This window comes from Rhipicephalus microplus, chromosome 5 (genome assembly GCF_043290135.1).
Source record: "Rhipicephalus microplus isolate Deutch F79 chromosome 5, USDA_Rmic, whole genome shotgun sequence".
Lineage (NCBI taxonomy): Eukaryota > Metazoa > Arthropoda > Arachnida > Ixodida > Ixodidae > Rhipicephalus > Rhipicephalus microplus.
Genome location: NC_134704.1, coordinates 201620111 through 201635870, shown reverse-complemented (window position 1 = coordinate 201635870; position 15760 = coordinate 201620111). Strand labels below are relative to the sequence as shown.

Sequence of the window (15760 nt, the reverse complement as noted above, 5' to 3'; positions counted from 1 at the left end):
CAGGCACTGTATACGAGGTCGTATGTTGGAACAACGCCAGTGGCATCGAATTGTTTTTTATTCAACCTAAAGCCTTGAGAGGAGCAAGTAAATCCACCACCTGCCTGTTGTCATTCTGCAAATTCCCATTTCTCCATCACCATCTATTGCTAGACTGAATCACCTTTTCCTCACACCTGTACAGCGAAATCGGCAGCCTGGAACATAGCATGTCTTCGACATTCTCGCTTACGTAAAACATACAGTTCTGAAGGTGGTCAGTCGCACGAGTTTGGAAAAACGCGGCAAGCCGAACGCCGATGCCGCCAGACTGCGCGGCGGCATCGGCGGTCACCAACTGGGGTTCTCTAACGTGCTGCCACGGCAAACGGGCCTACAGCATACGGGCCTACGATATTTTCGCCTCCATCAAAAATGCAGCCGGCGCCCCGCCGCGGTGGTCTAATGGCTAAGGTACTCGGCTGCTGACCCGTAGGTCGTGGGTTCAGATCCCGGCTGCGGCGGCTGCATTTCTGATGGAGGCGGAAATGTCGTAGACCCGTGTACTCAGATTTGGGTGCACGTTAAAGAACCCCAGTGGTCGAAATTTCCGGAGCCCTCCACTACGGCGTCTCTCATAATCATAAGGAGGTTTTGGGACGTTAAATCTCACAAATCAATCAATCAATCAAATCAATCAAAATGCAGCCGGCACAGCTGGGATTCAATGCTGTGACCTGCGGCTCAGCACCGAATACCTTAGCCACAAGACCACCGCGGTGGAACGCGGACAACAGATTTATGCAACACACTAACTATTCGTATTATATTTGTCGCACCAAACTGACTCTAACAGTTTAGAGAGAGGCGGGAGGGGACTGGGGAGAAAACAATAGCAGACGACCAAAGTGGTGGAAGATAGCGAAAAAGCCATCGGGAAATGCGAACTGGCAATGAAACTAGCCGGGATAAAAAGGTCACCAGTTCTACTTTCCTAATCAGCCACTACCTGAGGTCTCGACATCGCTCATTTAATCAGCTGGCCGCACTTCTGTCAGGGAGCATGACCTGAGTCAGACTCGCCGATTCACAGAACAAAGTTTTCCAAATTTGGCCCGGGTTCGCGAACTAAGGACCGCAGCTAGCTTGAGCTCTCATTTAATGGAACTCATTTTAATGAGAACTCATTTAGAAGAGCGGGGTGGTAGGTAAACATGATGCACAGTGCGTATCATGTCTGTCAGGACTGCACAAACATCACACCTTGGGGGCGCACGTGTCCTCGCTACAATGTTTACGAAGCTGTGCTACTGCGAATTGACGTAAAGCCCTTTGCCCCACACGCAGGAAGGGTCACCAACTCTGCGCGTTCTGCACATCAGTGACACGCATGTGGACCCCGCTTACAGCGAAGGTAGCGAAGCGGTATGCAACGAACCGCTGTGCTGCCACGCTGGAGACGTGCCGGCGGCAAAACAGCAGCGAAGGATTGCAGGCCGCTGGGGAGCCTTCAGGACCTGCGATATACCTCCAAAGACGTTCGAGCACATGCTCAAGACGATCAGGGAGACTCAAAAGGTGAGTCTGCACTTTAGTTGTTCAAAACATTGTGAACATTGACAGCAGTTGATTGTTATCACTGAGATATCTCACCAGTTACTCATGTTGCACTTGAAAGTGGATTCTATATGGTGCGCCAGACATTGCCAGTTGTGGTCTAAAGACTGAAGGACATAAAGCCGAAGGAAAAGCACATGAAAATATGTCCTTAACTCAAGCAGTTGTAAACATTTGAAATGCATGCAATCTAGGCTGGTTATATTGCGATCAAACAATGACAGGGCATATACGAGCAGCTGAAAGAAATAACGAACACGTACTACGAACATAAACTTGTGCATTGAAAAATATGTGATTGCACTAAAAGTTATTTCATATTTGCCTGCCTTGTTGAGAGTACGGTTCCCAGGCTATTCTTGGGGCATTTATCAGAGATGCTTTTAGATGCAGAGCATCTAATACTCGAGGCTTGTAGTGCGGCACCGTCCGCAAGCTTCCTCCTCCTTCTTCCACCATCTGTGCATCCCTTCCTCCTCTACACACCGCGCGCGCTTCACTCCTCCACCATCTGTGCACTCTTCCTCCTCTACACACCGCGTACGCTTCTCCTCTTCACAAACATTCGCTAGCTGTATAATGTAGCGCGCATGCGCCGTCACGCTTCGAGAACATCGGCAGCTGACGCGCGTGCATGCGCCGTCGCGCTTCGAGAACATCGGCAGCTGACGCGCGCGCATGCGCCGTTGCGCTTCTCCCTCTTCTCGAACATTCGACAGCTGACAGTGCATGCGCCGTCGCGCTGTATATATACTCAAGGTCGGCGCTCGCTCGCTCAGTTGCCGCTCGTCGGCTAGTTTGTACGGCGCGTCGACGTCCAAGTTTGCGGTGAAATGAATTCCAATGAATCCACAAACACAATGATCGACGTCCCTTCGATCAGCACCGCCCTTTCGCATACGTGTGTACGTGTTCACTCATTTAGCACCCCCTTCTACAACCACGTTAACCAATTTAGCCATCGACCCAAGTAAGTCGCAATTTAACACCCCATTTCACAACCACGTTAACCAATTTAGCCATCGACCCAAGTAAGTCGCACTTTAACACCCCGTTAACCAATTATATGCTGCGCATCCTCCTCAGTGTTCCCCCGAGGGAAGCTGCGGGCAATTTTTTTTCCGTAGATGTAGTCGTTCCATGATCGCCTGTTCACATCTCTCTTCTCGGTGATATGCCCATAGACACTGGTTGACTTGCCTCACTTCATTTCATCACCGAGTACACCATTTCCCTGAGTGATCCCCGTGTCCGTACATTTATGCGAAACAACCTAGTGCCTGATCTTGTCGGCGTCTCCTATCGTCACGGTGCACCACGTGGGCATGGCACTGTAAACGTCACGCATCGACTTCACCCTATCATCACAACACAAAGTAGACAAAATTTGTAGTGCAATCATTACGTGATCACGACGTGGTGAAACACCTTGGTGCGCACATCGGCAGGGTTTGCAGCAGAAGCACGAAAGTATTGAAAGAAAGATTTGACAGCAAGAAACAAAAGGCAAAGAGGGGTCTTGGCATGGTACCATGTAATGTCATGGGTATGTAGTGTGGCGTGGTAGTAATATATAACTGATAATAACGTAGCGCGTAAAAACTGCGACACTGCACAATAAAAGAGAAGAAGAGGAGCACTATGTTCCAACAAAAACTTACACTCAGAAAAAGCTAACAAATTAGACAAAGGAGTTTTGAAACCAATAATTGCCATGCACGAAAATAAACAGTGTTAGGAAGAACAATAGTTTTGATAAAGCCAAAGAGAGGAAGTGCTGACACAGTTTCTGCCTCAATGATCTCCCTTGTGATTTCATTTCTGTTATTCGCAACAATCACGGTATCACGAAAAAGTTGTTTGCAACCACCTGTGCTGAATCGCTAGGCTAAAAATATCGCAACTATTCCTGACGTTGCACGCCTGTTCACAAAGCCGGTCATTAATACAGCGGCTGGTTGCTCCTATGTAGTTCTTCCCGCATGAAATAGGTGTTTGATAGAGTATAACAGGGTTGCTCCAAAACGCACAAAACCCTGTTTCTCACGTGTGCTAAAAATATATTCTAACAGACACCTCTTTCATACGGCAAGCACTACATAGGAGCAACCAGCTGCTGTAATAATGACCGGCTTCGTGAACATGCGTGCAACATCAGGAACGGTGGCGATGATTTTCTCGCACAGCAGTGCAGCACGTCTTGTTGTAAACCAGTTTTTCATATTACCGCGCGTGTTGGGAAAAACAGAAACACAACTACAAGAGAGATTATCAAGGCAGAGAAGAACAGTAAATTAGGGCTGGACTGTGTCAGCACTATCTCTCTGGGGCGTTGTAAAAAAGAATGGTCCTTCCTAAAATTGTAAATTTTCGCGCATGGCGATTGTGGGTTTCAAAACTGTGTTTTCTCTGTGTTTCTCAACATGTGAGTATATAAATATATATATATATATATATATATATATATATATTTATATATAGAGATCTAACAGACAATAATGCCAAGGAATGTGTAGGGGAAGTTATTAAAACCAATGTAAATAAGAAGAAAGAAACGTGGCTGAACAAATAACATGCCGTGAGCAGAAATCGAACCTACGACCTCCGAATAACGCGTTCGATGCACATCTCTATATTACTGTGTCGAAACAAGGAAAAACGAGTCCTTAAGTATACACTTGTTCCCTTTATATATATATATATATATATATATATATATATATATATATAAAGAGAGAGAGAGAGACGTAGCGAGGAAGGAAGCGCACTGGCTCCCTAGTAAAAACGGAAGCGAGAAAGCACGACATACGACGAGAAACTAAAAACTTTCAATAATCACATACGTTTTGGCTGGTGAACCAGCCTTCGTCAGTGTATATATATATATATATATATATATATATATATATATATATATATTATTCTATTTATTTATTTCCAGATACTGTTGGCCGATTGGGCCGTTCCAGGGGTGGGGCAGAAAACTGACATAACAACTGTCATGTCATGCGTAAAAAAGAAATGCACAGCTGATACAAAAGGAATACATCACTATACTACGTTCTACGACTTACATGCTACATCACATACATCACAAAATACACTTCCCAATATTACATCCTACAACGTACATGCGACAAGGTACAGCAAATAGGTTCATAGTCAAAAGATGACAGGCACACACACCAAAAACAGCAATCACCGTTTACGAAGATTCACCTAGAAAATATTTCGTGACATTGTTTTCAAAACGTTCTGCACTTTGAGAATCACGTATAGCATCGGGTAATACATTCCAGTCTTTTATTATTCTAGGGAAAAAGGAGTATGCATATGTGTTCACACGACATTGAGGAATAAGATATTTTTGGAGGTGGTCACTTCGTAGGCTCCGCACTTGACGGGGAATTAGGTACTGCTCTGCATCAAAGTTAAATGTATTTTGGGAAAGCAGAAACAAGAATTTAAGTCTGGCTATGCGACGGCGGTCCACGAGGGGCTGTAAATTTAATTATTACAGCATATGTGTTACAGAATCTTTACGAGAATATTTTGAAAGAATAAATCTATCCGCCCTTCTTTGTACCCGCTCGATGTTTTTAATTAATCCTTTTTGATAAGGGTCCCATATGATGCTGGCGTATTCCAGTATAGGCCTTACTATTGTTAAGTACGCTGTTAACTTTACGGGGGCTGGAGCCAGTTTTAATTTGCGACGTAAGAACCATAACTTTTTTTCAGCAGTAGAACAAATATTACTGATATGTTGGGTCCAGTTCAGGTCTTCAGATATTGTTACTCCTAAGTATTTACATCTGTTAACGGTAGCTAACACAGTGGAACTTAGTTGATACTCACAATTGTTGACGTGCTTTACTTTGTTTGTACCTCGCAAAACAACCGTTTTTTCTTTATTTATTTGCATGTTCCATGTTTCGCACCATTTCTCGATAGATGCCAAGGCATTGCTGAGTATTTTTTGATCATTATAATTGCATATTTCTCGATAAAGTAAACAATCATTGGCGAACAGTCTAACAGTAATATTTTGATTAATGTCGGAACAAATATCGTTAATATAAACGAGAAATAACACCGGTCCGAGGACGGACCCTTGAGGGACTCCAGATGTTACGTGTAAACGATCAGACTTGTAACCGTTTTACATACTTGTAACCGTTTTACATATTTACATACTGCGTCCTACATGTCAGAAATGACCTGACCCATTCTACTACATTGTTATTTATGCCAATCTGCTTCAATTTCCTAATTAATTCGTTATGAGAAACCCTATCGAAGGCTTTTGCGAAATCAAGGCATATTGCATCAACCTGTCTTTCGTTATCTATTGCTTTAGAAAAGTCTTGGATGGTCTAAAGAAGCTGAGTTACGGTTGATAGCTTTTGTCGGAAGCCGTGTTGGTTAGGATGTAGTAGTTTTGTATTTTCTAGGTACTGATATATAGCTTTGGATATAACATGTTCGAGGAGTTTGAAGCAGACGCAGGTTAAGGAGATTGGCCGGTAATTTTTGATATTCTGCTTGTCTCCGGTTTTGTGTACCGGGACCACTTTTGCTACAAGCCAGTCGACTGGGCCCTGTTTTTGTTGCAAGGAGGCATTAAAGATTATTTCCAAGTATCGGGCAACCCATTCAGCATATCTACGCAAAAAAGCATTTAGAACTCCATCCGGACCAACAGATTTATGTTCTTTATTGTTTAGCAGGAGCGATAGTATTCCTGCATAGCTAATGCGTACTTCTGGCATGTCAGACATATGGGAGAATGATGTTGCTGTAGTTGAAGCACTACATTCGGAATCATTTGAAAAGGCAGACTGGAAGAACTTATTATAGTAAGACGCAATTTTCGAACAGTCGGTTATGATTTCGTCGTCAACAACAATGCTGTATTGGCTTTGAGGAGTTTGTGACAAATGACACCAAAACTTTTGCGGGGAAGACACCATGAAGTTTGTAAATGTTTCCTCGTAATATTTCTGTTTTTCTTGCCTCAGCGTTGTACGCAACTGTGAAGATAAGTTTGATATCTTTTCACGATTTTTGACTTTCCTTTGCCGTCCTATTTTTCGCTTCAGACGAACTATCTCTCGCGTTATCCAGGGATTATGCCTATTCTTTCTCTTTTTTCTTAATGGTACGAATGAATTTCCACAGTGAAAGATAATGGTTTTGAATCTTGTCCACAAAGAATTGACGTCATCATGAGGGCTCAGACTGTCTAGATGAAACGATAAGTAGTCAATGATGGTCGTGTCATCAGCTTTATCATAATTAGGGACATGCGCAATACATTCTTTAACATTTGATGCAGGAACGTCGGCTTTAATTTGTACAAATACTAGTGGATGGTCCGATATGCCATTTTCTACTGCTACCTGATAATCTTCAAATCGTCCATCGAGAAATACTAGATCCAATATAGACTGCGCTGTTCCCGTTTTGCGAGTGCCTTCCTGTACCAACTGCGTTAAATCGTTAGCGAAAGCAATGTCAAGCAGCACTTCACAGTCAGCTCGTTCCCGTGACTCTATGGTAAGTGAATTCCAATCAACCCCAGGCAAGTTAAAATCACCGGCAATTATATCTGTGCGGGCGTGCGTGTGTGTGTGTTTATGCTCTTAAACATAATTTTTTTGGCAGTTAGCGCTCCTTTTTGCCCCTTCCCCTGTCCTGTATCTCAGTTTACACGCGCTATGTTGCTATCAGTTATGTACTGTCATGGTTTCATCATAACAACGGGTATGTTCTACTAATTTTAAGTCAATCGTACAACAGTTCATTAAAAATGAAGCAGGCAAAAGTTAACCCAAAAATCAGTCTTATCACAAGTATTATTCAGTGCCTTAATGAGTACTGTTCTAATTGATAGGAGGTCACTGTTTACATTATGCTTAAGATATAGCGTTCTTCGCTGCTGACTGTGACATGTACTCGCTACAACTTGAATTGCTAAGATACATAGAACTTTGGCTGTGGTCAAATGCATTGGCATTAAATCGCAGCAAAAGAACACCCTTGCTGTATAACTCAATTTCTCTTTAGGTACTATGCAAACAGGAACCAAGTCAACATGTTGACACTATCAAATATTTAGAAATAATTTACAACGAAAATCTCAACATAGAACAAAGATGAATATGGGTCTAGAAGCTTAGGTGGTGCCCACACATAGAGTACATAGCTGCCAAGCCCCAGTGGGCCTCAAGCGCACAGCGCAAGCTGTGTAACCGTAAATACGAGTTACGAAGGAACACCTTGGCAACGTTGTACCATCTGTACATGCTGCCAATATTGGAATTCAGATTCATGCTATTCTCGAGCGACCCTGTTTATAAAACAAAACCTCTGGTTGTCTCGGAGCGAGAAGCACTGCGAGTGTGCCTGGGACTCTCCAGGTTTGTGGCTATGAATGTACTTTACCAGAAAGCCTGGCTGCCTGCCCTGCTCTGTCGATTCCGCCTTTTGACAATACAAGTATTCTCATAGCTTACCGCCAATAAGATGCCGATATGCCTTGATCTCAGACCACGATGCTTTTTGCTCGTTCATTAGCCGCGCTTTTACACATTCTGGGTAATGCTTGTTCGAAAGAAGCGATAAGTATAATCGTGAACTATAGAAATGTATTTGCAACAATTGGCTCGAATTGTGATATTATGGAATTTGCCTCCAAGAGCTGACTTCTTGTCTCCCAGACTTTTTCGATATAAATTAATAGGATACCTAGCTCATGCAGAAGGAAATAGTTTCATATCCACAGATTGTTCAGTGAATATCAAGAAGCAGCCGAATGAATTGCCTCTGATTTACGTCGATGGTCCTTCTCCGTGAGACTGCCTGATTTTACTTCAGTCCTTGAACCTGAACTCTTGGTGGTCATTTTAGCACCTCGAAAACCTCCGTCAAATGAAAAAAGAACAGTCATAATGACAGATTCCCTTTCTGTGTGTGCATCACTAACAGCTTCAGAAAAGTGTGGAACTATTAGAACATTTCGAACATTAGTACCCTCTCACTTGAGACACTTGCAGTTACTGTGGGTTTAAGGTTATAGCAAATTAATATTGATTGAACTGGCTCAATATTTAACATGAGCAGTGCCCCATGGCCCAATAATATCTGTACTGCCAGACGCAGAATATATAACCCCGATAATGTTGAAAAATCAGCTCTTTTCCCTGATATGATAGAAACAGCAACCACATGAATAGAATAAGACCACTCCAAGTTTACAGGGCGACCTCAGTGGAGTCAGTTTCAAAAGCTTTAAGTTATACTTACTACATTTCGATGGCGTGTTCGCCCTCTAAATCAATATTAACACAGAGCTGGTCTGGTCATATCACCCCTTTGTGCAATCTGTGGAGAAATAGAAACAACTGAAGATTATTTTAACTGCGAATGCATTTCTTAGTTGGGCTGTGTCAGGCGTCCATCGAGATTCGTCTGCCGCCCTCTCCCACAGCAACAGCTGCCGGCGCGCGCGTCCCTAGCAACCAGAACCCCCACCTCCCTAACTTGAACGAGACTTGCCACTGCCTCAAAGCAATGCGTTTGAAACACATTTGTGCTGCCTGCGTTTGTGCGGCTGTGGAGGCTGCATTTTTGGTGGAAGCGAATGCTGTAAGCCCGAATGCTTGGATATGTGAACACGTTAAAAAACCCCAGGTGGTCTAAATTTCCGGTACCCTTTACTGCAGTGTCTCCCATAATCATACGGTGGTTTTGAAACGTTAAAGCTCTTATATCAATGAATATCAATCGTTAATAATGGGACCTTGCATATTTCCAATGTTGGCGGTGCTGATACGCATGCGAGACGTTATGTTCAGTTTGGACTGGCACAGTGGATGGACGTGTTTTTAATGCTCCTGATCGACAGCGCAGACGAGTGGTTTCCCATGTGTCGAGATTGTTTTTATAACTAATAGGAGATACGTTGAAAGCTTTGTAGCACTTATTATATTGTCCGGCCTTATTGGATATGAGGTGCACGTAAACCGACCACGCAAATTTTGTAGTAGAGCTTAAACTTTGTTTTTTTTTCGTAGGGCAGGGTTCATCGTACGCCGTGTTTTGTAATGATCAAGTAGAACAGTTCATAACGACAATTGGTGTCAAAAAGACAAGGTTAAATATGCTGTAAAAGTTCAGGAAGCGAGGTGGGTTTGAAAATGAACCTAAGTGCCAACGCGAATGAAGAACAGGCTGACGTCAAGTGTAGGCAATGTGAGGTTGAGGAAAGAAATGGAGAAAATGGTGGTTGCCTACAGTGAACTGCTGATGCGAATCACCGACCTAAAGACTGCGTTGGCAACAGAGCTTGAGAAAACGAGGGCTATGGGCGAAAGGCTCAATTCCGCCGAGGAGGCACGAGCAAAGGCGAAAAAATAAGTGGCCGATGGAGAAAACAGTAGGGCACCGGCAACCAGAATGACGGAGAAGAAAGAGCAAGCAAGTGCGAAAAAATAGGTTCAGCCGGTTCACTGGTTGCAAGAGCCAGCTTCAGCGAAGTAGCGGTGGTGCTGGGAGGGGACAAAGCAGCCAGTGTCACAGGTGCAAGTAACCCCCACGTGCAAGACGCTCCAGCTGAACAGTAACAGCACGTAATATTTGCCGGGACTCGAATTTAAAACGATGCGCAGAAGCAATCAAAGAGATTATAAGAGGTGAAAAGAGGGTTGCAGTAGGTACGTGCCCCAGACGCAAGCTGGAAGCTGTCATGAGGCAAGCAAGTGCCAAACTCAGAAATACAGCTGATGGACGAAACCACGTGATAAATGCAGGTGGTTTAAACAACGTCTTAAATGAAAATATGGATGGACTAGCGACCACACTGGCGAAATGGATCGATGGCATTCGCGCAATTTCTCCTCAGGTAGAGGTAGCAATATGCACAATACCGCTGGTACTAGTGCGTGACGTCAACCTGCAAAGAGTGGTTGTAACGCAAACCAAGAGATACGGTGGATGATTCGTTAGAAAGGCTTTGAGGTGGTGTAAATAAACAGAGAGGTGCATTGGTGGTGTGTTTTTCAACGAGACGGAATTCAGTTCAATGGAGACTAGGTCATGAGGTGGATTGGTGACTTGCAGGACGCGCAGTAGCTTTTTTGAAGGCCATGCTGGTGTTTCAGGGTGCAGGATAGCTAGTAACGAGGAAAACAACCAGGGGGACTCTTTGAGAGGTGGTATAGACAGATACGACTCCAAAGGGGCACCAATATCTAAGACGCGTAGGGTCCGGGGCAAAAATCGACGAAGCCACGAAGGCTGCGCCAATTCAGACTTAACGTATATTATTCTGCAGGGTGGAAGGAATAGGCTGAAGTGGGAAGAGATAGAAGAACAGCTAATAAAGGAGAGATCGATGGGATATGGGTTTGTAGAAACACATCTTAGGGACATGGAACAACCTTCTAACAGTCCAGACTACGCTTGAAAATAATGTAATAGAACAGAACACATCTGAAATGGGAATGGTATTGGGGTATTGATGCATAAAAGTACAGACTGGCAAAGGGTCAAGCGGGAGTGCAAGGAACACTTATGAGTAAAAGGGAAAGCGGCAGGGCGAATTACGCTCCTAGGTTTTTTATGCTTGTGGACTGGGGCAAAAGCCAGAGAGGAAAACCAATAAATGGTGCAGTGCATAGGAAATGACATTGACAAACAAGGAAAAGAGTGTGAGGTAATTATAATGGTAGATATAAATTTCGCACGTAGAGGATATGAATGAATATACTGGCCGAACAGGTAGAATGCTAACAGATATGTGTGAAAAGCATGATTTGATGATTTGCAATAGCACCGAGAAATTTGAAGGGCAGGTAACTTTGGAGGTGGGATGGCTGTAGTCAACAATAGATCACGCAATAATGTCACATGGGATGTATGATCGGCGAAGGGTAATGAACATAAATGAATATGGGTCCAGAAGCTTAGTTAGTGATCACACACGTATCAAGCTTAGTTTTCGAAGGAGAATGAAATTGTAAAGGCGGCATTACGAGCAACCACACGGTACTATTTTGTCAGAGAGGCGAATAGAAATAGCAACTAAAGAGATCGAGAAAATAATCACCAAGGATACTAAAACAAAGTGGACGTACACAAATTTAACTCCATTGTTTGAGATAGAGCTTCCTAAGATATGAGTCAAATTAACCGGAAAAAGCAGAAACAAACCCAAAAGCTGGTGGGATGAGCAAGTTAAGAGAGCCATAGTATGACGTGAGGAATCCTCCAGAGAGCACAGGTATGATAAAGAGATGGTTAAATGGGAAGATGGTGTCAAAAAATTGGGATAACTTTTTGAGCTGCATAAGGGAAGCGATCAATATGATCAGTGAAATGATTATATGACAGGGGGCCCAATGGACGGCGCAAGTAAACAAAAAAGATTGAAAGGCAGCTGCAAATTTTGGAACCATCTCAATTCTCTGAGTAGTGAGACAAACATGAAACAGAAGTTCATGTCTAAAGGTCAAGTGGTCAGAGTAAAGATGAGCCAATAGAATGTATAAAAACTATGATAACAGAAAAATTCAAACATGAAGAAAGCGCTGCACGCACTGAATAAGATGAGAATGGACCAATCAGACCAGTGGCTCTACTGGGCAACGAAAGGGTAAAAGGGAAGAGAAAAGAGTTCCTAGCAGAGTTTCTAAATGAGATCCATAGAGATACAACACGGGCTTCGAAAGGTATGTTTCATGTCACCTTTGTTATTGATGCTGTATCTCCAGGGACTAGAAGCCAAATTAGCTGGGAGTCTACTCGGTTTCGGCCTTTCTTTTGCCAAGCAAGGAAAACACTCTGAACAGTTATTATTAGCATTGATGTGTGCAGATTATATAGCATTATTAGCTGCCGACAAGGAAGATCTACAGGGATTGACAGGCCCTGACGGCATCCCAAATATTCTAATTAAGAAACAAGGACCAAACTCTAAGCAAACATTTAGAGAGGCAGCGAGCAAAGCAATAATGGATGTTGAAGCTCCCAATGGGTGGAAACGAAGCTGAATAAGCATGATCTATGAAGGAAAAGGCGAAGAAGCTGATATAAATATCTCCCGTCCTATAACAGTGACATGAGTAGTTTACAGGCTGGTGATGAAGATTGCAAAGGATAGACGACCGACATGGGTGAAGAATAAGGGGATGCTAAGAAAACTACCAAATGGGTTCCGTAAACAAAGGACCTTGCAGGACAATCTGTATTCATTGATGCAGTGTATTGAAATAGCGGAAAAAGAACACAGGCCGCTGTGGCTGGTATTTCTAGATATCAAGGGAGCTTACGATAATGTTTTTCAAGAAGACTTTTGGGGAATACTGGACACACTAGATGAGAAAGTTGGGATAACTAATCTTTTAAAGGATATCTATAAAAGTAAGAAGGTAGTTATCAAATGGGAAGAACATATATTTGAACCCACAGAGATACAACACGGGCTTCGAAAGATGTTCCTTGTCACCTTTGTTATTGATGCTGTATCTACAGAGACTAGAAGCCAAATTAGAGGGGAGTCGACTCGAATTCGGCCTCACTTTTGCCAAGCAAGGAAAACACATTGAACAGTTATTACCAGCATTCATGTATGCAGATGATATAGTATTATTAGCCGACAACAAGGAAGATCTGCAGCGATTGATATACATTTGTGGTAAGGAGGCAGATAGGAGAAATTTGAAGTTCAGCAGGAAAAAACTGGCAATCATGATTCTTAATGATAACGATGGCAATGAGCATAAGACCAGGAAGTCACGGTAGAAATGGTTCATAAATACAAATACTTGCGCGTCTGGATAAATAACGGGGCTGAACATCTAAGGAAGCATGGAAGATACGTATTGACTAAGGGCAGCGGAAAAGCAGCTGTAATAAAATATAGGGCACTGCGGAACTAAATAATGCATGAAGTTGTGAGCGGGATTTGGAAAGGTGTTATGGTTCCGGGTTTGACGTTCGGCAATGCGGTCCTGTGCATGAAATCAGAAGTTCAGGCAAGATTCGAAATAAACAACATGGCTTTGGTATGCTCGCTTTGAGAGCACACAGGAATACCCTAAATTAGGAGGTATAGTGAGACATGGGATGGAACAGTTTTGGTGCAGGGAAGCTAGCACCAAGACTGAATTTGAGAAGCAATTGAGAAAAAAGGGAGAGGAGCGTAGGGGTATGAAAGTTTGTAGTTACTTTTACATGACGAATGTCGATACTAAATGGACAAAACAAACTCGAAAACTGTAAAGCAAGTATTTAGACGACAGCAGAATACCAAGCAAAAAGGAACCATCGGTTAAGAAGAAGGGGGAGAAAAGAGAGAGGAACATGTGGAAGATGGGAATGCTTACGAAATAATCACGGCAAACCTACCGAACTTCTAAGCAGGAAACTGCAAGGGAAAAGATCTACGATAATTATCGGGGTAGTTCTCTGCTCTTCGAAAAGGGAACGGGTGCATTATGAACCAAGACGTACCGAGCCAAACACCAAGGCACAGACGCGGTATGTAGTGTGCGAGGAGAGGAGCAGTGAACGGGTGAACATTTGATAATGTTCTGTAAAAAGCTCCACCCTGTAGTCGAAGATAATGGCGCCGAATGTTTCAAAGCATTGGGGTTTAGGGGCAGTGAACGCAAATCAGTTTTTAAACGGGTAGAAATAACCAGGAGGCTAACTGATTGGTGGCTAAAATCGAGGCGTGAAAGTAATTAAATCTCTAAACGCACAGTGATAGTACTTAAGTTTATGGCTAGGTGGCGTGAGCCACCGCCCGATCTAAAGAACACAGCCAGATACAACAATCCATTCATCCATCCTTCCACCCGTCCGTCCGTCCAACCATCCGTCTATCCATCTGTCCGTCCATCTATCTATTCATTCATTCATCCATCTATCCATCCATCCATCCATCCATCCGTTCATTCGTCCATCCATCCATCCATCCATCCATCCATCCATCCATCCATCCATCCATCCATCCATCCATCCATCCATCCATCCATCCATCTATCCGTCAATCAATCCATCCATCCATCCATCAATCCATCCATCCATCCATCCATCCATCCATCCATCCATCCATCCATCCATCCATCCATCCATCCATCCATCCATTCATCCATCCATCCATCCATCCATCCATCCATCCATCCATCCATCCATCCATCCATCCATCCATCCATCCATCCATCCATTCATTCATTCATTCATTCATCCATCCATTCATCCATCCATCCATCCATCCGTCCATCCATCCCAAAACCTGATCATGAGAATATTAGCAGAAGCTCGCGAGGGCCCGTAAGTGTATTTTTGGAATAAACTAAAAAAACTGTTAGTTTGAATGCACTAAAGATTGTGCAATATTGTGCTTAACTTGCATGCATTTATGAAGTATACGCATCTTCAAAATCAAACAAAGTATTTCAGTGTTTGCACTGCTGCATGTGTACTCCCTGACACCTTTTTCCGTTTTTTTTTTGCAAAAGTATCTCCGAAATATCGCGCTCCCTCAAAGACAAATGTATCTACCTATCTGTATTTTAGCCTTCCTAAGCGTGTATTTACAGAGTCACTTAGAGCTCTTATTGTTGGAGATATTTAAGTGAATCAATGAAAAAAGCTAATTTGCTCCCGGTTTCTGAAGAAGAGCAAGTTTATAGATAGAAAATATTTTATCAGTTCATGTATGGTCATCACAAATGTAACACACCACATATCTTTCATTCGTCTGCAGGTCACGCAACTATCATTCAATTTCTTCAACTCCTTCAAATTGTTTTCTTTGCCATACAATAAATTTTTTGAAAACCTGTCAAGCGAGGCTGTAAAGTAAAAACTGTTTGGTTACTTTGACTAGTATTCGATGTTCAGTGCTCTGTGACCTGTTCTTATTGCCTTGTCATTCTTTTATAAGTGTATATTAGAAGAAGTTGTAACCAATGCCCGCGCTTTTGTTTGTTGTCCTTTGCCGAAATGTACACTTTCTTCTTTATGCTTATGTACAAATCTGCTATGGTCTAGCTTAAACCTCAGTGTCTATAAAACAATTAAAAAACGCCCGATCTTCGCGGAAGGCGCAGCACAGTCACAGCGAAAGCTAGAAGAGCACCCTTTCTAAGCT

At 43.0% G+C, this 15760-nt stretch overlaps 1 protein-coding gene and 1 long non-coding RNA gene across 11 annotated transcripts in view; one reads left to right on the top strand and one right to left on the bottom strand.

Annotated features, from left to right (window-relative positions):
- Window positions 1-15760, top strand: part of LOC119173563 (sphingomyelin phosphodiesterase) — a 1093949-nt gene that overhangs the window by 293906 nt on the left and 784283 nt on the right. For all 10 annotated transcript variants that reach the window (XM_075896398.1, XM_075896399.1, XM_075896397.1 and 7 more), the window contains one exon: window positions 1327-1557. In XM_075896398.1, the coding sequence (XP_075752513.1) occupies window positions 1327-1557 (231 nt within the window). The remainder of the gene's footprint in view (window positions 1-1326; window positions 1558-15760) is intronic.
- The window catches only part of LOC142818094 (uncharacterized), a 159335-nt gene that overhangs the window by 25986 nt on the left and 117589 nt on the right, over window positions 1-15760 (bottom strand). The window lies entirely within an intron of this gene.